This window comes from Lissotriton vulgaris, chromosome 7 (genome assembly GCF_964263255.1).
Source record: "Lissotriton vulgaris chromosome 7, aLisVul1.2, whole genome shotgun sequence".
Taxonomy (NCBI): Eukaryota; Metazoa; Chordata; class Amphibia; order Caudata; family Salamandridae; genus Lissotriton; species Lissotriton vulgaris.
Genome location: NC_141695.1, coordinates 215777737 through 215800665, shown reverse-complemented (window position 1 = coordinate 215800665; position 22929 = coordinate 215777737). Strand labels below are relative to the sequence as shown.

At 43.3% G+C, this 22929-nt stretch overlaps 1 protein-coding gene across 1 annotated transcript in view; it reads right to left on the bottom strand.

The window, feature by feature from the left end:
* KMT2B (lysine methyltransferase 2B) overlaps positions 1-22929 on the bottom strand; it is a 1030490-nt gene that overhangs the window by 655000 nt on the left and 352561 nt on the right. The window contains exon 16 of the mRNA XM_086929980.1: positions 6980-7075. Coding sequence (XP_086786106.1) covers positions 6980-7075 — 96 coding nt within the window. The remainder of the gene's footprint in view (positions 1-6979; positions 7076-22929) is intronic.

Below are 22929 nucleotides of genomic sequence, written 5' to 3'. Positions count from 1 at the left end.
TTATTGCACACCGGGTGTACGTCGATATGTGGATACTTCGAGGCACACACCGGGCACCGTTTAAATGGACTTCGTTCCATGATGGAAGTTGGTTGGAGCGTCGTGTAGGCCCGTCCGCGCCGAAAGCACGCGGAAGGGCAGTGTCGGTTCGGAGCCGAGGAAAAATGAGCCTGAACGATAGACAATACCGACGCAAGTCCTAAAGACCTTTTGGTCTCGAGCAAAGTAAGTTCAACAACTATCGATTCCGACAGAGGGAACCGAAACACATCCGAACCCAATGGCGGAAAAAAACAATCTGGGGATGGAGTCGATGCCCATGCGCACTGTAGTCCAGGGGAGGAGCCACCTATCTCGTGATACTTCGAAGACTCTTCCAGGACAACAATGTGCAATCATCCGGACCCAACACTAGGCGGCGATCTATGCACAGATATGAATTCAGCAGCCCACATGCCTCGAACATGACTGTTTTTTAAGTATGCTGCAATGGCAGCAAGGTGTAGTCTGATAGACGTGTAGGCTACATTACACTTTGGAAGGTGTAATAGGTATCCTGTGATGTATTAAACAGACACATCTAAAGGATTTATGTGGTTGTTTTGACAGTATATCACAAACTGTTTCCACTTAGCAGCATAACATGCTCTAGTAGTGGGACGTCTAGCTTCTTTAATAACGGTCATACATTCTGCAGGAAGGTTGAGGTAACCAAACTATGACTTCAGGAGCCAGATCACTAGGTTGAGCTGAGCTGGGTTCGGGTCTCTGATCTCTCCATGGTTCAGTGTTAATATGTGTGGAGATAGGCTTAGTCTCTGGTGTGGTACCACAGATAGTTGCAGCATCATGGTTTACCACGGCTGTCTGGCCCAAGTTGGAGCAACTAGAATGAGTGTTAGGGAATGTTGCTGTAGCTTGCGTACCACTAACGGACGTAGTGGGAGAGGAGGAAAAGAGTATGCAAATTGTCCTGACCAGTTCATCCATATCGCATTGCCTTTGGACAGCAGGTGTGGATATCTGGAGGCAAAGTTTGGTCATTTTGCGTTTGTGGGTGGCGAAGAGGTCTATCTGAGGTTGTACCAACATTTGAAAGAACTGTTGAAGAAATTGCGGATGAAGTTTCCACTCGTGGATTTGCTGTGTCTGTCGACTTAGCACATCTGCTATGGTGTTTTGTACTTCTGGAACATGTTGGGCTAAGAGGAAGATCTTTAGTGATATAGCCCATCTCCATATCTGCTGTGCTAACAGAGAGAGGCAGAGAGTGTGTTCACCCTCGTTCGTTTATGTAGTACACGGCTGTCATTGTCTGTGTGGACTAAGATAGCTGTGCCTGACTTGTTTTTGGAATGCTTTTAGGGCTAGAAAAACGGCTAGAAAATCCAAGTGGTTGATGTGGAGAAACTTTTGTTGCCGTGTCCACCTGCCTTGCATGGTGTGATGCAGTAGGTTAGCTCCACAGCCGGAGAGCAACGCGTCACGCTGTCATGATTTGAGGAACTGGCTCTGCCCTTAGAAAGGTTTTTAGTGCTCCACCATTGCAGAGAGCGATGAGTCCGACTGTCTACCAACACTAGGTCTGTTAATTGACCGTGAGCCTGGTTCCGCTGGCGTGCTAAGCACTCTTGAAGTGGACGCATTTGCAGTCTTGCGTGAGGTTCTATGAATATGCAAGATGCCATCATTCGAGAAGCATTTGGTAAACACCCTTGGTGCTGTTGTGACTCCGAAAGGGAGTACGTTGAACTGGTAGTGCTGACCGTCTAGCACAAATCTGAGATATTTTCTGTGCGTTGAGTGGATGGGAATGTGGAAGTAGGCGTCCTTGAGATCTAGAGTGACAAGGAAGTAGTTTAGTACCAGAAGTGGAAGGACTTGTTGGAGTGTGACCATATGAAAATGATCCGACTGTATGTACATGTTTAATGGTCTCAGGTCTAAGATGGGTCTTAGAGATCAGTCCTTCTTTGGTATTAGGAAATGTAGTACTCCTTTGTTTTTCTTATGCGCTGGAACTAATTCTATTGCATTTTTATGCAGGAGGGATATTACCTCCTGTCTGAGCAGGGTTAAATGTTCTTGTGACATTGGACGCTGCTTGGGTGGTATGTTTAGGGGGGTGGATGTTAGTTCTAGACAGTAACCTGACTGAATTATTTGGAGCACCCACCTGTCTGATGTGATGTTTTCCCAAGCTGGCAGGTATTGTTGAAGTCTTGCCCCGACAGGAGTGGTTTGGACGGGGAAGGGAGTCATTGGGCAGGGGTACAGGCAGAGCGGGAGTTGTTATTTTTACCTCTGCCTTCGTTATTGTTACCCCTGTAACCACCCCTTTAGTAGCGCTTGCTGTAAGTGGACTGTGTAGGGGCTTTTTATGAGGTAGAAGCTGTGTCTGAAGAGTATTCCCTGGTGGCACCTCAATAGGATGAGCGAAAAAATGAACGTCTTTGAGCCTGTGACTGCAGGGCTCCCATAGATTTGGCGGGATCTGTATCCTTTCATTTTTTCAAGTGATACATCTACGTTCGGTCGGAATAGGTGTTGCTCAAAGGGTTGATTAAGAATGGCACTTTGTACTTCAGGTTTGAACCCCAATATGCGTAGCCAGGCAGTATCTGCTGCATCCAGTGCACACCGGATAGAGGTGTTTGTAATGTTTTTCCCCTCTTGGATTAGCTCATTTGCTCTATCCTTTTACTTATCAGGGAGGTGCCTCATTACTGATTCTAATAAGTCATAATGTGCCCTGGCATATCTGGCTAATAATGCCTGTGTATTGGCAATACGCCACATGTTTGATGCTTGAGACGCCGTTCTTTTCCCTGATGCGTCAAGTAGCTTAGACTCCATCTGGTGGTGGAGCTTCTCCTTAGGTTTGTGAGTTTGCTCTCTTGCGTGCACTGGTAACTACAAGTGAGTCTAGTGGAACTGGACCTTTAATATATGCTGGGTCTGAGGGAGCAGCTTTATATATTTTCTCTATGTGAGGGTTAATGACCAGAGTTCGGACTTGTCCTTTGAAGACTTCAGGAGCATGCTTAATCACTCCTTTAAGCATTGGTAAAATGGATGAGGACCTTTGTGCATTATCGAAGGTATCCATTAAGAATTCTTCATCTACAGGGTCTGTAGCATGTCTACCCCATGATATTGCTCAGCCATGTGAATCAATTGATTGAAACCCATAGGGTCTTTTGGTGGGGAAGGCCTTGAGGGGTATATATCTCATCCTGAGGGACATTTGGGACATCTGGGGTGATAATCATCCCACGGTTAAGGTGATCCTGTAGGAGTAGCTGGATCAGGTAGGTTACCCCCCCATATCATTAGAGCCATCATCCAGGTTGTCATCGTCTGGTATGATAGAGGATGCTGGGGAGTGTTGTGGTATGGGAGGATGTGGTGATGGTACAGGTGAAAGAAGGGGAAGGCAGTCTTAAGGGAGAGGTAGCCATGTCCTTCTTTGAATGCGGGGCTGGAGCTGGTGTGTCCAGTAGTCGCTTTTTTGGAGCCAAAATTAGCTGTCCAGTGATTGGATCTTTAGCTAGAGTCTTTTGAGCAGGGTCTGGATGAAGTTAAGTCCTCTGCAGGAGGCCGATCTTTTGGTGCGGAGAAAGGTTTCAGCACTGAAGTGGTTTGTTTTGGTTTTTTGGCAATGTCTTTAACCGGAGAAGGAGTCTTTTTTGGCTCCGAAGCTTTTTTCGGTTCCGAGGATTTTTTCAGTTCCGGTATATTTTTTGGGTCCGATGGTTTCTTCGGTTCCAGGTGGTTTTTTCGAATCCGAAGCGGGTTTGCTTAGTTCCGACCTGGGTTTCGGTGCCGAAGGAGTAGTGGTATGTTTCGGCGCCGATGGTTTGGATGTCGGCATAGCCGGTGAAGTTGTCTTTTTCGGTGCCTGTAAGTGTGCGCCGGCACCGTGCGAAGGCCATCCCGAGTCGCCTGAAGGCTTAATTAGCTTCTTAGCCAGGCCTGTAGGTAGGGCAGTAGAAGCAGTGAGTCGGTGTGCACCCGAGGGCGAGGGTGTGACCGGGGCCTTCTTTGGGTGTGTAGAGGAAGGGTCGGGGTCAACTGTCTTACTTACGACCCGCCGTGCTGGAGTGATGTCCTCGACTTCGGAGTCTTCTGCCTCAGAATTGCTGTCGACGTAGAGTTGTTCTGGAACGTTGGCACCTCCTTCAAAGATGTCGTCCGGAATCGAAGCTGAAGATCGAGCCATTGTTCTCCTCGCTCTTCGGTCCCGGATAGTCTTTTACGAGTGGAAAGAGGCACAAGCGGAAAAGTCTTTGGCCTCGTGCTCCGGGGAGAGGCAAAGGTTACACACTTCATGAAGGTCGGTGTGGGGAAACTTCGGCCCACATTGAGGACACTTTGTAAATGGCGTCCTTTCCATGAGCTGGAAACTAGGCATAGTTAGGCCCGAAGGCCGTCGACTGGAATCAAAGTTTTCAGTGTTGAAGAGAACAGTCGACTGGAAAAGCGTTTGAAACTTAATTTCTGTAAGTCGGTGAGGATTGCCCGCCAAAGGAAATCTGTTCCAACACTGAGCGCTGGAAACCCATCCGAGCCCGGTGGCGGATAAAAACAATATGGGGATGGAGCCGAGGCCCATGCGCAATATCATCCATAGGAGGCGTCACCTATCCCGTGACTTCCAAAGACTTTTCTACAACAAAACAAACTGCAAACATCTGGACCCAACACTAGGTGGCCATCTAAGCATGGTGTGTAATCTGCAGCTCATATGCCTCGAACACAAGCTTTTGGTTTCTCTTAATCTAATTTAAACCCATATGTTGCTGCAGCGTTCTTGATGACCATGTTGTAGATGTCAATGCACTTGTGTGCGGTACTGTGACCGGAGAGGAACTTGGCAGCATTTCCAGCAACCCCAGATGATTTTTCTTTGCTCTCTAAAACTGCTGCTCTCTACTGAGGAAGGGCTCAACCCAGAAACCCGTGTCTAGAGATATACAGCAATGTCTGCACCAACTTTGGTGAAAAACACCAGCTATTTTTGAAGTAAGTTTTGACTGTGTACTGAATTTACCAGGACGCAAAAGGGCGCACTGTGCTGGGACTGAGGCAGCGTGCGCCCAACTGCCATTCTAGATGCCAATGTCGGCTGGCGGTGAAGGCCTTGACGGATATGACTACGCACTCCTCCGGGCTTTTCGGCGTCTAGGTCCTGCCATTCCAGGTCCTGCGCATCCGAGGAGGTCGAGTCCAAGTATGTCCGCTGATCGTCCTCACTTTCTACTTCGTACTACAGGCCATCTTCGTCCTGTCTCTCAGCTGGTTCAGGAGTTCTCGGCTGCCTGCCGGCATCAAACTCCTCCTCGACTTCTGTTTCGACTACAGTCATGGGCTTCAGAGGGATGGTGTATCTGCTCATCCGTTCGTCGAAGTCCTTTTTCCTCTGTAGGATGCAGTCCATTTGGGCCTCGAGCCTTCTCTTCTTCCTCTACATTTCGGCCGCTTGTTCGGCCTCAAGAGTTTCCAGCGCTTCTTTGAGGTCGATGTTGACGTCTTAGTCGCCTTCTGCTCTTTCCTTTAGCATCGAGCATGCCTTTTTGGGGTCGGGCTTCGACGACCTAGGCTTTGAGAGCTTTCACCGGCTGGGAGTCCTTTTCAAAGGTTTTGCTGAGTTGTTTGTCCGTGGACGCAGCTGTGGCCATAGAGTGCTTCGAAGCCAGTGCTCCTTTTGAGGACTTTGGCTCAGTTTTTCAAGAGTTTGTCGGGGTTTTAAGGGTCGACGTCTCTCTCATCTCCTTTGTCGACTTCTTTTCGGTTGCTGCGACCATATAGTCCTCTGGTCCCTCGCAATGTTGTCCTCATCTCTGCTGGAGATGCTCAAGTCATGGAGCAACTGGGGTGGTCCTTGCCCCTGCATGGTTTAGTACGCTCCCCTCTGTCTCTCCCTCACTCTGAGGGTCTTGGGGGTGAATGCCGAGCAGGCGTTGCAATCCTTGCTTTGGTGGTCGAGTGGCAGGCAGAGGTTTCAGACTGGTTGCTGGTCCTTCTGCACGTACTTATGGTGGCAATTACGGCAGAATTTGAATGGGGTTTTGTCCATTCCTGCACTCAGGGGGCCCCGTGTGCGCATTATCCGTTGGACGTCGAAGTAATTTATTTTTCTCACCCTCTTCGTTGTCCGAGCTCTGTGCTCTTGATCGGTATGTTGAAAAACTCCAGCTTTTGGTGTTTTCTGTTTTATTTTTTTATTCTCTTCTCCGAAAACTCTGGAACTCATCGGTGGCTATACAGACCCAAGGGCGAAAAATGGAATATTAAGATGGCTACCAAAGGTGGGAGCTTCCGGAGGAAGCACGCTGATGTCGCAGGACGACACCAAATGGTGAGACGTAGTTGCTCACCTGGGCCACGAATATTAAATTTTATTTTCTAAAAAAAGACTACGATTCTGGACCCAATCACTACACCGCAGAATTATGCACAGCATAGTGAATCCAGAAAGGTTCACGCTGCAAAACTGATGTTGGCACGCCCGGGCGGGCATATTTAGCTTCGCCCCCGGCGCGCAGACGTGCAGCTGTGCAAGATTTTCCAGGTCCAATCTGACACCTGGGGATATTCTAAGTTAAGAAATCTGCGACTAGAATTCTATCAGAGGGAGAAACACATTCCTACCATAATGAAAAGATGGTACATGGGAAAGGTGCAATTGTGTCAATGGTAATAGGTGGAGTAGGAGCCAGCAAAATCATACTGGTGGAGTAATTGGGTCCCAAGGATGGCATTTAAGTTTGGGATTGATGCTGGGTGTAAAACTCATTAATGAAGCGTCAAAAAGCACATAATTACTAGTCAGGGCAATGTATGTTAGGAATGCATGTCAAGATATGACTTAGCAGGCCAAAAGTAGTTTGCATAGAGAAAAGGAGGACCACTACATGACAGAATAAGGAAGCAGAGCATGATTATTTCAGCATTAAATAAGTGACAACTTATTTACCAAAGATGCGTAGTGACCTTGGTCTAAGAGCTTGCTCACTCCCAGCAGATCACATGGCTGTTTGTGTTGCTCCTCTGCTTCTTCACCACAACAGTTCTGAATAAAGAGAAAAGAATGAACAAGTACACGACATTAACACCATGAGCAAACAGTCACATGCGGTACTTTGCCACTGCTGTTATGAAAGTAGCTTTCACAGCTTCAGGATTGCTATGCCCTTGTACATTGTCTGGATAGCCTCATTTTTTCCTCCAGTGACCTGGACTATCATGAAAAATAGAGCTACATTTTTCAGCCCCTCACCCCACCCTCCTTGACATTGGGTATTCCTGGAAAAGCCCCCCTTAAATAATGGACTATCTCATGAGAAGCTGGTTCTCCTCATCAGACTCCATCCAAGATTATACTTGCGACCCATCTTTATATATACAAAGATCAAAGTACCCGGAGGCCACAGTCAAAGTTATAGTTATTGACAAAAACAACAAATTAATATATGCTGTGTGTATGGTTTCATGGGTGGAGTGGGGAATGGAAAGGCTCAATTGAAACATGTGCATCTGTCACTTTGCACAGGAGTGTGGGGGGGGGGTGACAGTGTGTGCAGCTCTGTGGGGGTATGTCTGAATACGCTGCCACACTAAATAAGCTTTCACCCCTCAACATACTCTTGAAGCAGCCACCATACTCATGCCCTTTGGCCCTCTTCTCATCCAAAGTCAGCTAGGTACCTCAACGAGCATGCGTAGTAGTAAACTAGCAACAAAAAAAAATGGGGAGGCGGAAAAATAGGTGGGAGGGGGGAATTGGGCAGGGGAAGAGAGGAGAATAAACTTGTGTGACAATGGGCGGGTGAATGGAAGAACATCTCCCACCTAAGCAGAGATAAAGGGATTTGATGGATCTTCAAAAACTGGCTATAGCATTTTGACCTTTGGATGTTTCCAATTTCTCTCCAAGGCTTATCTCAAGGTCTCACTTCATTTTAAGCATAAAACTGCCGCCTCTCTGTAGGAAGCTGGCTCTGTATACACTATACCAAAGTGAGGTATAGTGTGCACAGAGCCCAGTGGAACCCCAAAGTTAGGCAGGGGTAAAGTTAGAAAGCACCTTACTCTCCACATGTGATAGTGTCGTTGAGCAGTAAGGCTTTCGTCAGAGGATAGTGTTAAGAAGTTTTTTCTACAAAATCAGCAAATTATGTCACACAAAGACTGAACTCAGACCATATGTGTTTGTATACAAATATTATGTTATTTTATGTCTAGAACCAAGACAAACCTGGCACAAGTAAGTTAAATAAATGCGTTTCAATATATTATGCAGTGTTGTTTACAAGTGAATGCAAGTTTAAATGCAGTTGCTTGAAAAACAGGTAAGTCAAGGTATTGAAATTACTGTACAGATTACTTTTTTGTTACATTTTAGATTACTTTTTAGCTTACTTTTTCTTCTCTGTGTGATATGCCTAGATATCACACTAAGACATTTCCTAGAGAAAAAGTAAGTAAAATCAGTTTTTGTGTTCTAATTATTATTTATTATGTTTCCATACAAATCAACTCCGCACTTCGAACATTTTTCTTTGAAAAACAGTCAATAGGTTCCTATGGAGAGAAACAGAGTTATTGGTTACCACGCAAGTAATCTGTCTTTGGGATTATAGGATATATTGTTTGTTTGATTTAATGGTATGGTCTTCTATACCATCTGGTGGATGGCCGTTACCTTATCCTTTAAGCTACTACCACTTGGATTATTTTTACTGTTTCACAACTGTGCGCAATTGTCACAGAGCCATCCTTTTCTCTGCATAATATTAATCTGTCTTTGGGGTGGAGCTTCTGGGATTAGAACAAGGGTTTCCCCCAGGGTCAAGGATGCACAATTTTTACACCCTCAGAGGCACTAGGGTGGCCAGGTGCCGAGGCCCATTTTTATCCAATTGGGGACAGGGGGCCTCCGGTTGGCGGCTGCTTACAAGCAGGCCACTGGGTTGTGGGAGCAAAGCTCCAGGTGTTAGGCTCAGGGCAAAGGGGGATCTAGTTTAGCACACAAAGTGCACCCACAGCGTGTAGGAAACTAGCTCTATATATGCTACAGCAAAATGAGGTACAGTGTGTATAGAGATCAAGTGACCCGGTTGTGTTTCTATCTAGGACCCAAATTCAATATTCCCGATTCATGCCCTTATGTGGTTATAATCAATAATTTCCTTGTAAAGGCATAAGAATCATATCCATATTCAGTAATAGCCCATGCAGTCCAAAGCACAGCACGGCTACTTCCATCGACTCCTAGAAAGCACAAAGCGTTCTTTAAACAAACTAAGCCTCCAGCAGCCCAGGAAATCCGCCCCTGCTTTTGTTTTGATTTGAACAAGAACTGCTGGAGTCCAGAAAGAACTGTTAGTTCTTAGGGACGTCTTATGTCCAACCTTACGTCAAACTCGGCACCTTTTAGATATAAATATACCAACAGTTGCCTTAAGCTAACACACAGTGGTTTGGAGCAGAGCGGCTATGTACTTGCCCGAGAGCCCAGCTGATGCGACAGCCCACGGAAGCCACCCCTCCCGTTTTGACGCACTGAGAGAGACGCTATCTTTTTCTCAAGCCGAGAAAATCCAGCTCCGGTGTTTCCAGCCACCCTTGTGGGTTGCTGGGGGATCGAGTCTGAAGAAAGATACCAGACCTCCCACATTCTATTACCAAGGTACGGGACTGACTAAACCCTTAAGAGAATTCTTGATGCAGATTCTTAGCAAAACCATCTTTACCAACTTAACTTAAACTGCTACTTACTTACTCCTTCCCAAGTATTAGGCTTAGGTCAGGTACACCGGGGTAGGCATAGTTAGAAGCACCAGTTGAGTACGTTAGTCAATGTTTTTATCTTTGTATATATTTTATCCATTTAAAAGTACCATATGGCTAAGAAACCATATCAATGCTTTTACAGTATTATTTCATAATACTACTTTACTTTATGATAAGTATTGCAACTGTGGCAATTCATTTCTCTTGCATGAGAAAGATGACTGCTCAATAAATAACACCTTTTATTGAAAACACCTGTCTCTCTATTTCTCTGCACTCTGGTGAAACTAAGTATGCACGATTGACTGAGTGAAATAGCTGCCTTTTGTTTTCACACAACTCTAGAGATACTCTTTTCTGAGGGAGCAAAGTGGTCATGTTTCTATGGTTGTCAGAAGCTAATCCCTTTTTGTCTAAATCCGGAGAGTTAACTCTTTCCTGAACATTCGAGAAAGTTTCTAGTGACCTCTGAGCTAGCTGGCAAAACTAATTAAGTCTAATATAGTCAGTAGAGACCTAGTCTACCTCAGTCCTACGTCTACACTGCTGTTTACATTATTCCAATGCGCAGAGCCTATTGGGAATATAGGAACTACACTACATGGCGCCCAGCGATTGGTAAGGCGATAATCTAACGCAAGACACTAGAGTAACTTAGTCGTGCTTTTTCACACAAAACACTTTTTTCCGTAAAAACTCCAAAAGACGTCTGGAGTGGGTGAAAGGTTAATATCCGCCAGAACTTAGTAGGATGAGAATCCTATGTATTAGTTTTTGGTTTAGTCAACGTTGAAGGATACAGTGTTCCAAAATATTGTGCACCTAATCTTTGTTTCCTTGAAACTCGATCTGCAACAAAAAAACTTTTAGTCAGTAAAATGACAAAGTGAATAAGAGAGAAAGAGAAGCCTTAGCAGCTCGACTCTTAAAGGAAGACACAAGTCTCCAAGAAAATGACCAGAGTGTTATAATCATTCCGGTCAATATAAGAAGAACTATAACTCTTAAACTTATAGAAAATGGACTGACATCACGAGGTGGTACAGTCATATTCGTGGTAGAGGCACATGAATATCGGCAGACAGAGTTATTCTATTCATGGATACATTTTCCAGCAGCAAACGCTGTGACAAAAGACTTCCACTATTCTAAAATAGAGGAACCTCCGGATGAATACACTCCTTTCGAGGACGTTGAAATCCCATTAAATTACCAAGAGCACCAGCTCTGGTTTAATGGCGCCCTAAAACATCAAAATCACATCACCAGGCTCAGTCCACTAGGTAGACCAGAAGCAACGGGGCCGGTCCTATGCAGCTACGGAACACACCCAGATATCGAAACAATGTAAAGCGAAGAACTAGTTAAACTAAAAGAATTAACAAAGGCATATAGAGAATTAGTTCAATTGGCAAGGGACAATATAAAGTACCTCCAGAAATTGAAGGATACAGATATAGCAGACCAACCATTTGAACTCTCCAGAATCATAGAAAAATCCTATGAAGAGCTAGGAAGAGATAGTTTGGGTGGGAAACCGGTAAAACCCCAACTAACTGAAAATCCTGAGAAAGCATTAAAAATAATTTCAAAACTCCAAAACAAGAGTTGGGATAGTAATAAACAATCAACTCCCAGGGAAAAACGTTTCCAGTCCAGAGGAAGGTCTCCTCAGCGGAGAGAAAGATCTCCAGGCCGAGAAGATAAGTCTCCCCAAAGGGAGTCCTCGGAGTAAAGATATAACCTTAGAAATAGGGATAATTTGAAAAAACCTGATAGATATAAAGATGTTGATATACGTCCCTCTCGATCTTTTCAGACTTCCTCACAGAAATCGGAAAGAAAAGGACGGTCAGAACACAGAGAAGAGCACGTCAAGTCCAAAGACAAGGAACCTGCTCAAAGTAAAAAATTACAATTTCCCAGAAAGAAGGTAGCAAGTATTAAAATTAAACATGCCGAGAATTCTGAGGACACAACTGAAAAACAGAGTGGGCCCAGACAATGCTAGACAGCGCAGCAGAAGTGACAATAGCTCGCAAGATCCTGATGAATCTTCTGGAGACAGTGGACACGAATGAATACATTCAGGTGGAAACTGCAGACACACGAGTTAGTGTGCCCCATAAACTATATGAAATAACATTACGTATAGAGGGAGATAAAACTAGAAAATAAAAGGTCTCTTTTAGGAGAAACTTTCTAAAGGCTATGACATCCTGTTAGCTGAAAAAGACTGGCCAACAGAGTTTGTCAGGGAGTGCCCTCATGGCGAAGAAATGATTATGCCTGCCTTCTCAAATCATATTCAGATTCATAAAAAATACACATTGGCAAGAAAATGGGCAGTGGCCCAAGCTCCTGCTTTATACAAAAATCATGTAGGATGGGATGAGGATTCTCCTCACCACAAATTCCAGTTAAAAAAATCAGCTCACTGCACAAAGGCAGTACCCAGTTAAACAAGAAGCTAAAAGGCAAGTCAGGGATATCTTAGATCAACTTGAATATCAAGGGGTGATTGAAACATGCACCTCACAAATGAACAATCCTTTGTTTCCTGTCTCCAAGCCAGACGATTCATATCGTCTAGCTTTGGACTATAGACACCTTAACTCCTGTTGTAAAACATTTGCAGTATAAAACTCACAGTGCAGCACTAATGAATAACATTGTGGGCAAAAAATATAAAACTACATTAGATATCTCCAATGGATTCTTCTGTCAAAACATTGCACCTGAAAGCAGGTATTTGACCGCTTTCTCAATAATGGGATCGCAAAAACAATTTTGCCGACTCCCACAGGGATTCAAGAATAGCCCAGGATTATTCTCAGCAAGGGTAACGGAGTTACTACAAATATATGATGAGGCATTATCCTATGTCGATGACCTCTATCTCACAGATGATGACCTGGAGACTCACTTAAAAAGAGTGAACACCATAATACTTGGGTTCGCATCAGAGGGTTACAAATTCAACTTTAAAAAGTCACGAATTGCCCATCTAACTGTCCTATTATTAGGATATGAATTATCAAGTGAAGGCAAAAGCCTGGCAGACAATTTCTTAGAGAAATGTGCTGTACTCCAAGCACCAAAAACGCTGAAGAATTTACAATCAATACTAGGTTTCCTGAATTTCGCAAGAACATACATTCTAAATTATGCAGAGAGGGTTAAACCTCTATGAATTGATAAAACCAGATTTCAAACAAATCAATTGGACTCAGAAAAACACAGATTTTGAGATCATTGCAAACAGACATGTTAACTAAAACAAAATTACAAACTCGCAAAAACATACGCAATCTTATAATCCGAGTCATCCCAGGAAGATGCGGATTCACATACCTGATCTCTAATGAGGGAGAAACGGTACCTATAGCTTTTGCTATTGGAGTGGTGTGGCTCACTGGTTAGAGGCGGCAGACCCGGAAGCAGAGGACGGCCCGGGACCAGGGTTCAATTCCTGACGCGGCAGGGTCGTGAACCAGGGTCAGCGAACTTGATAATTCTCGCTTCAGTGCCTACTCTAACCAGGGATCACACTCGGCAACTCTGGGCATTAGCTTGCCTCATCTCCACAACGGCCCCCCACAAACGCCGGGGATGCCTGGTTTCACCTTGGAGATACCTAGGAGGGAACATCTCACAGGGAAAGCCAGGACGGGTTCCCCAGCGGTCTATAGCGCCAGGACGCCTCCGGGCAGCAGTGCGCTTTACAAGACATACACATTTACATTTACAAATCACATTTGTACACTCAAGCTGAAATGAAATTCAGCTCTACAGAAAAAATTCTGACAGCGGTTCAAACTGCTGTAGCAAAAGAAAGAGTCCTAGCCCAAGGCAAGAGAATATCTGTTTATACAGCAGAATCAGCCCGTGAGGCATTAACAAGTCCACGTAATCTGAATACAGTGACATTCGATCCAAAATGGATACAATGGGAAAATTCTCTTGCTACAGAAGAAGTGAAATATTATTTTGACCCGAAACTGAAGAAACTAGATCTAGAATATGAACAAGAATATCCTCTGCCAATCGAAATTCTGCCTCTGGAACAATATACCTGCGTAATCTATATGGACAGATTCGCACAACACTACGATGTAGATAAAAAATACTACAGTGCAGCGTGCGCGATTGTTAAAGGTCGCTGGCGCTCTGGTAAATTCAAACCATTGATCACCAAAATTGAATCACTCAAACTGTTCAGCTCAGCGAGCTGAAACAAGATCTTAAAGATGGCGCTTGAAAATGCCGATCGCGAATTCCCCACACTAATAGTGTGTGATTCGTATTTCTGCGTCAAGTCATACAACAGTGACATGCAGATATGGAGTAAAAACAGTTACAAAGATGACACAGGTGCCACAATAATGCATAAAACGCTTTGAGAACAAGTAGTTCTTTTACAAAAAGAACTACGAAAGACTCACGTGATACACGCACTGAGTCATCGACGTGATGGCGTTCACGTTGCAGGGAATTCACTGGCTAACACAGCCACAGCGGAAGCGGTTCAGCCGGCTTCCGTAGCCACCGAAAAGCGTTCCCAAAAAACACATAGATGGGGAAACCATGCTGGCGGTAAAAGCCTAATTAAAAGGCGATTATGCAGCATTACCTCTCAACTATCCACTCAGTAATACATACATAATTGATGCAAACTCCGTTCCTTTTGCTCGAATCCCTGGAGTGGGGGATAGAGTAATTCCAAACACAAACCGGAGAATCTTCTTGATACAAGAAGCACACATGGGATTGGGTATGAGGCACCAAGAGATCCTGAAATCTCTGATAGAATTACAATCAAATTACTGGTGGCCGGGAATGAGCGTAGATATCTACAATTTTGCAAGAATTTGTGAGGACTGCAACAGAGATCGCAGTTGTGAATCGGACCAGACAACATCCCAGATACCACTATTAGAGAGCATCAGGCGATCTATGGCACAGAAATCCAGCCGGAGAAATGCGTCCCAATAATAATTAAGAATGAATTCACTTAAAATGTAGACCCCAGCGCTCGGCTGACGCCAGAACTGTTATAAAAGATTTGCGAGTCTTTATCGGCACATACGCAATTGGCATGCTTCATTCTGATAAGGGTCCTACTTTTAGCTCTCGAGCTTACAAAGAGGCCATGAACAGCATGGGCATTGCATTGCGGTACTCTTCTCCCTTCCATCATGAGGGTAATGCGGTAGTGGAAAGAAAAAACCGGGACATAAAGCAATCTATAACGGCGAGGGTATTAGGTTCGGATGATGGGTGGGTCAAACATTTAACAAGTGTCCAACGTAGTCTTAATAATCTGCCAAGAAATTCTTTAAAAGGTCTCACTCCATACGAACTATTGTTCGGCACTAGAATGCACATTCAGGACCTTGATTGTCACACTTCAGTGGTAGAAGAAAAATCCTTTGATATCAAAGACCGTTTGGCTGTTTTACAGGATTTAAATAAAACAAGAAAAAACCTGAGTAACCAAGTTGAAACAGCCGACAGCCACTGAAGAAAAACCACCTGTCCAAGCAAGACCTGTCTGGATTCCAAAGATTGGGGATCTGGTCAGAGAAAATCGCGGGGAAGAAGGAATTTGGGCCTTCTTACAGAAAAGCAGTACCTGTCTTAGCTGGCAGCGGAACAAGATCAGTTGTACTACCGCCCCTTGCTGGTAAAAAGGAGAACATATCGACCTGGAAAAACCACAATCATGTGGCCAATAATAAGTAGTAGGCCCAGTGGACTCCCAAGAAATAGCAGAATACTGAAATGTGCTACAATCCAAGAGGCTCAAACTGAGACACTAATCACATTTGATAAACCTGCAGTGAACAACAAAGGACTATGCAATAATGCCATGGAACTTGTGCCTCTTGAAACCCAAATAGCAACAGTTCGTCAAGAAACACCAGTCTACAATGATGTAGCCTCTGACTATGCTTATGAAACAAAGAAAAATGCAAAAGCAAATGAAAATCCGGAAGAAATTCCAACAATTGACAGAACTGCATCTGGCTACTTCATCAACTTCTACGACTTTTCTGTAGATCCAAGCGAGCAAGAAGAAACGCCTGCAACAAAAACTTTCAAAGACAAAGTAATTGAACTTTTTCACCAATTAAAAGAAACATATCTGATTTCACCATGGATTGAATTTTGGATTGTGTTAGGTGTACTTACTCTCCTGCTTTGGCTCATCATGGTTCTATGTTTGGGAAAATTCATTGATGGAAAATATAGTACAATGGACACAGCAAGTCAGAACATCAACTTGGTCCTAAAGCCTCACACATACTCCCACATCGAGAAAAGAGAACTGTCATCAGTAAACATCTCAGCCAATCCAATAGACAGTGGGGTAGCATGGGACAGAACTGATTATGACATTTTTGGCTAGGTTCAGCACTTGAAATATCCACATCAGTTCAAGGTTTCATTAAGTGACTTTGTGACACCAAGTACTTTCTCTGATGATTGGGACTTTGAAAACATTAATAATATGATGTCAGATTTAGTAATGTCAGCCAAATTTACAGCACATGATTACTTACAGGGTTCATCGAATTATGAAGTTATATATCGCTGTTTTTAGGGTGTTGGGCAGCAGCAATTTGCTGCCTGGCCTGAACAAAAACATAACATATACCATAAGGGGGAGAGCAACACAAATTATGAGGAGAGTGGTCAGGGGGAGAAGCGCACAAGAGAGATAGCAACACTGAGTCTGGTGGGGGAAGAAGCGTACTAGGGAGAGAGCTGGAAAACACATGCGCTCTCTTGGAGCCAATAATCAAAAAGAAAAACAGAAGTTTCCTAAAAGTGAGCACTGAAAGTCTACAAATCAACCAGTCAAAAGGATTATAAAGAGGCTATGCACCAGGGGAAATACAAACACAAGAAGATGTAGGGAAACCATCAAATAAGAGGCAAGCGAATGAGACTGACAAAACCAACCAACGATGAGCAATAGGCGGGTTTAAGCCTACTTGCTGTAAGTTCACAATAGGTCTTTTGCACCCAGACAGCATGCACTGTAGGTAGGCGAGACCCTAAAAAGTGTACAAACCCAAAGGCAGCCGTGGAGGGAAAGGTTGTGCATCTAGTGTGCTGTAGGAATACAGTTCATATTTGGTCATTATATCACCATGCTTATACTACTAATGGTGACAAGGAACCTTTGGGATTGTGAATGCTGAGGTTCATTAACAAAATGTTATCTTACAGTTTCTTCACTCCAAAATTAAATTACAGAATGACAAAGACAACAGTTATGACCTAGTCTTAGTATTTCTTTTAATTAAAAGCGAATCGCTTCATGTGCTTAGTGCAGCCAGATACGCAGAAACCTGTAGACATTATAATTTGAATCACTTGCGAAGTGTATTCAGAAAGATGTAATGACATGAAGGGGTGTTGCATCGGAGGATTTCTTACTGCGTGAAATATAATCATGGCACTGTTTGTATCAGGTGCTAAATGCAAACTGCCAGACATACACGCTGGAGAGAATGATACATCTGAGAAATACTAAAAGTTAACTGACTGGAAGAATCCTTGCTTATTATTTTGCCTTGCATAATTCTAAGGGAGCAAATGCTCCCTAGGGAAAGAACTAAAAGGAAGGGAACTACAGTTGAATAATCTCTGCTGGGGTATGATTAGAGCTGTTTAAAGCACACTTTACCTGCAGCACCCACCCAAAGATTTGGGCAATTGCCAATTTGCCGCCTATTACATGTCTTCCCACCACTGGGTCTGAATTACCTAACCTTGTACTTCTCCCAAGTTCTCCTTTCTCGCAATCGGTTAATCTGTGTAGTAACTTTTCACATTGACTAATCGTATCGTTCAAATACCTTGAATGCATCATCAATTAAAAGTCAAGATCAAGAAGAAACTGAAAAGCACAATTTGAAGAGTCAAACGGACTGACTAATGACTGCAGCTTTGGTCACGATTTCAGGTATGTGAGACCCTTGGGCACTTTGATCTGTATTATCAAACGCCTGCTATACTACACCTGTTGTTTTTTGGCTGCGACATAGAACGACAATGACACCAAATGGCGCGAGGATCTTACGATTATATCCACCGTCCTCCAAGGACTAGATAGAGATCAAGTGCTTATTAGAGGCATTCATTTCAAAGGACATTGCCAGGTGGTGCTCATCTGGAAAGTAATAATAAAACAAGCATTGGCTGGGACTTAACCTTGTATTTACCACACAAATTTCTCGTAACACCTTGTCTGAAAAACTTGCCCCCACCCTCCCCCCGCTACTAGAATGCTAAGCCCTTTTTTCACTATTTGGTGTAGTTTACACATAGGTCTCTGCTAATGCAATAGGTAACACATATCCAAAATATTTCGCTAACGCCAACAGAAATTACAATGCCATTTATTTAGGGTAAAAAAAAAACTAATACCAATAGCTCTACCTATAATATTGCCGAGACCATTGCATTGTAAATGCTTGTTTAGTAATGATGTACATTAATCCGTGGAGTGGGTGTTGTGTTTCTATCTAGGACCCTAATTCAATATTCCTGATTCATGCCCATATGTGGTTATAATCAATAATATCCTTGTAAAGGCATAAGAATCATATCCATATTCAGTAATAGCCCATGCAGTCCAACGCACAGCACAGATACTCCCATCGACTCCTAGAAAGCACAACGCGTTCTTTAAACAAACCAAGCCTCCAGCAGCCTGGGAAATCCCCTCCTGCTTTTGTTTTGATTTGAACAAGAACTCCTGGAGTCCAGAAAGAACTGTTAGTTCTTAGTCATGTCTTATGTCCAACCTTACGTCAAACTCGGTACCTTTCAGGTATAAATATACCAACAGTTGCCTTAAGTAAACACACGGTGGTTTGGAGCAGAGCAGCTATCTACTTGCCCAAGAGCCCAGCTGATGCGAGAGCCCACGGAAGCCGCCCCTCCCGTTTTGACGCACTGAGAGAGACGCTGTCTTTCTCCAGCCGAGAAAATCCAGCTTCTGTGTTTCCAGCCACCCTTGCGGGTTGCTGGGTAATCGAGTCCTGAAGAAAGAGATACTAGACCTCCCACATTCTATTACCAAGGTACGGAGCTGACTAAACCCTTCAGAGAATTCTTGATGCAGATTCTTGGCAAAACAATCTTTACCAACTTAACTTAAACTGCTACTTACTTACTCCTTCCCAAGTATTAGGCTTAGGTCAAGTACACCGGGGTAGGCACAGTTAGAAGCACCAGTTGAGTACGTTAGTCAATGTTTTTATGTATGTATATATTTTATCCATTTTAAAGTACCATATGGCTAAGAAACCATATCAATGCTTTTACAGTATTATTTCATAATACATCTTTTACTGTACGCACTTTACTTTATGATAAGTATTGCAATTGTGGCAATTCATTTCTCTTGCATGAGAAAGAAGACTGCTCAATAAATAACACCTTTTATTGAAAACACCCGTCTTTTTCTCTGCACTCTGGTGAAACTAAGTATGCACGGTTGACTGAGTGAAATAGCTGCCTATTGTTTTCACACGACTCTAGAGATACACTCTTTTCTGAGGGAGCAAAGTTGTCATGTTTGTATGGTTGTCTGAAGCTAATCCCTTCTTGTCTAAATCCGGAGAGTTAACTCTTTCCTGAACATTTGAGAAAGTTTCTAGTGACCTCTGAGCTAGCTGGCAAAACTAATTAAGTCTAATATAGTCAGTAGAGACCTAGTCGACCTCAGTCCTACGTCTACACTGCTGTTTATATTATTCCAATGCGCAGAGCCTATTGGGAAAATAGGAACTACACTACAACCCCAGAGGTAGGCAGAGGTTAAAATTAGATAGAACCTTACTCTCTAATTGTTGTAAAGTGGTCGAGCAGTAAGGCGTAATCAGAGGACTGTACACACTCAGTAAGCAAAGGAATTCACACACAAGAACTGAACTCTAGGCCAATTGTTGTTGTATAAAACAATATACTGTTTATGTTTAGAACCAAACAAGCCTGGCACAGGTAAGCATTAAATAATGTTCAGTAATAAGTTAATGGATATAGAACGGTTTGAAAATGCAATAGAATACAATTCATGTGCGATATAAAAATGCCTACACTTCCACTAGAGGCCATGCGCGATCTGGAAGCAGACCTTACGGTCGAGGAATTGGGGGTAGCACTAGCAGCGCTTCACACGGGAAAGGCAATGGGGCCCAACGGGCTACCAGTGAAACTGTACAAATAGGTGACAGGAAACATTACACCCCACCTACTCAACATTTACAACGAATGCCTAGAACAGGTGATATTACCCAGAGACCAAAGATTAGTCACGATTGTGGCCGTACACAAACCGGGGAAGTCTGCAATGTCACCCTCTTCATACCGCCCAATATCCCTAATAAACGCAGAAGCCAAAATACAGGCTAAAGCATTAGGACTCAGATTGCAGACTCATCTTAAGGTGCTGGTTCACCCAGACCAGTCTGGCTTCATGCCAGGACGCAAAACCTACTTTAATTTAAGACGCCTGCACGGCTGCTGGCCCGAACACCAATGGTCCAGGAAGATGCGGCCATCCTCTCCTTAGACGCCACAATGGCTTTTGACCTCGTGGAATGGCCGTTCCTATTTGCGGTACTCCAAAAGCTGGGGTTTGGCCCAAAGTTCTGTGAATGGATCAAATTATTATACGCAGCACCCCTGGCACAAGTTGTAGCAAATGAACGCATATCGAGGGAGTTCACATTGGGGAGGGGGACAAGGCAGGGATGCCCGCTGTCTCCTCTCCTCTTCGCCCTAGTACTGGAACCGTTTGCTGCGTGGATCAGGCAGGATTTGTCGATCCGCGGAATGAGATGGGAGGCATACTGGGAAGACCGGATCTCGCTTTACGTGGATGATGTATTAATATACTTAACACGCCCGGCAAGGTCCCTGGTGTTCCTGCTGGACATTTTTTTACGGCATATGGGACAGTGTCTGGGTACACTATCAATTGGACAAAATCACTACTCTATGCGATACATGGCCCCACACCCCGGCTCCCAGAGGTCGCGAGTTGCATGTTGCGACCAGAGGATTTAAATACTTAGGGATATATGTCACCCCGAAGAAATCTATTTTTATGGAAAAAAACCTGAGGCCACTGGCGAGACTCCAAGCAGATCTCAAACACTGGAGATCCCTTCCATTAACATTATTGGGAAGGGCTGCACTATTCAAAATGCTGGTGTTACCTAGATTCCTCTACGCCCTCCAAAATACCCCATTCCCGGTCCCCCTCTCAAACTTCAAAGTAATCGAGGCAGAACTTTCCACATTATTGTGGGACGGAAAGCCGGCTACCCTCACAGATTGATACGGGAATTGTACAAAAGAGCAAGGTACTGCGATCGACAGCACCTCCTTACAAATACCAAAAACAAACGAGATGCCAGTCTGGTCTTTGTAACCAGACATTCTCTACTCAACAATCAGATTCGCCAAATTATATACTCTAATTGGCACATCTTGAATGTTAACAAAACAGGTACTGAATTGATTCCAAAACCCTTATTCGCATACAAAAAAAATAAAAATATTAAAGACCTAGTAGTCAGATCAAGAATGCCAACAACCAAAAAAGGCACGGGTCTTAGGAATATAATTACCGGGGCTCCGGTAATAGGAAATCATAAATGTGGAATATGCTAAATTTGCCCACAAGCAATAGAGACAAAAGAACTGAAATTTAATGACACACTCATCATGTTACCTTCCATGACTAATTGTAAAACCACTAATATCAGTTATTTGTTAATCTGCCCCTGCAAAAAGGGATATGTTGGGGAATCTTCACGTTCAGTATATACTAGAGTGACTGAACATAAATCAGCAATTCGCACCAAAAAGCTAAATGCTCCAATGGTGGCTCATTATATTGAAAATGATCATAAACCGGAACAAATAAAATGGGTAGTGCTGGAAAAAATCGTGCCAAAACCAGGAGTTAATACGGACAAAATCCGTCGAAAACGCGAGGTATTTTGGATATTTACATTAGATACTGTAAGACTAGGATTAAATTCTGAAATTCCTTGGCAGCAGGCTATTCTATGAAAACCTATGGTGGTTCTAGATGTAGAATGAAGACTTAGCAATCTATTCAGATGTGTGCCATTGTTATACATGCTGGCAACCACTATACCGACTGTATTACGTCTGCTTTTGGCTGCAATGTAAAATATGAAGACAGCATACCAAATGTCACATGATACTAGATGTCAACTGACTAATGATGTAAGCGATATACAATAAGATCCTAAGAATGTATTCTGTTCTATATTAGACCAACATCGAAGGAGTAAAATTACGGAAGTCTTTCTCCTCTCTTTATTAAAGTAATGCAGCAAAGATTAGAACTATAAACTAATCAGTTTTTTTCGGCATAAATTTTACACATATGAAACTAAATATTATCAACATAAAGGTTCACCCAACGAGCGATACACCATAAGGTATTAGAATGTATTCTGTTTCATTAGACTAACATTTAAGGACAAAATTACGGAAGTTCTTTTTCGCTCTTCGTTAGAGCAATAAAGTTAACACCAGATTTATAAACTAGTTTCCTTTCCGCTTTAAATATAAATTCTACGCGTTTTTTTTAGCAAGTGACACATAATGTCTTAAAATGTATTCTATCTCATTAGACTAACATCGAAGGAACAAATCACGGAAGTCTCTCTTCACGCTTTATTAGAGTAACAAAGTCATCATTAGAACTACAATTAGTCCTTTTTTCCTCTTCAATATGAATTCTACACGTGTCCAACTGAACAATATCAACATAGATAGCTTGTCGACTATAAGATACGTCATAAAACCAGGACAATTGGAAAAGGGGATCAGATGAAAACCTTTAATGTCAATCTGTAACGCATGGTTGACCTATAAATAATGGGCGTTTTTCAACACAGTTTTATACGCCGGCACCCGCGGAAGTGCAAACCAGCAGACCGCACGTTACGGAGAACCGATATCAGACTGAAGGTATGTCTTCTCGCTGAAGGATAGGCTACAATTTAGAAACCGTCTATATATAAAAAAAACTGTAAAAGCAAGAAAGAGGTTTAATAACGTTAC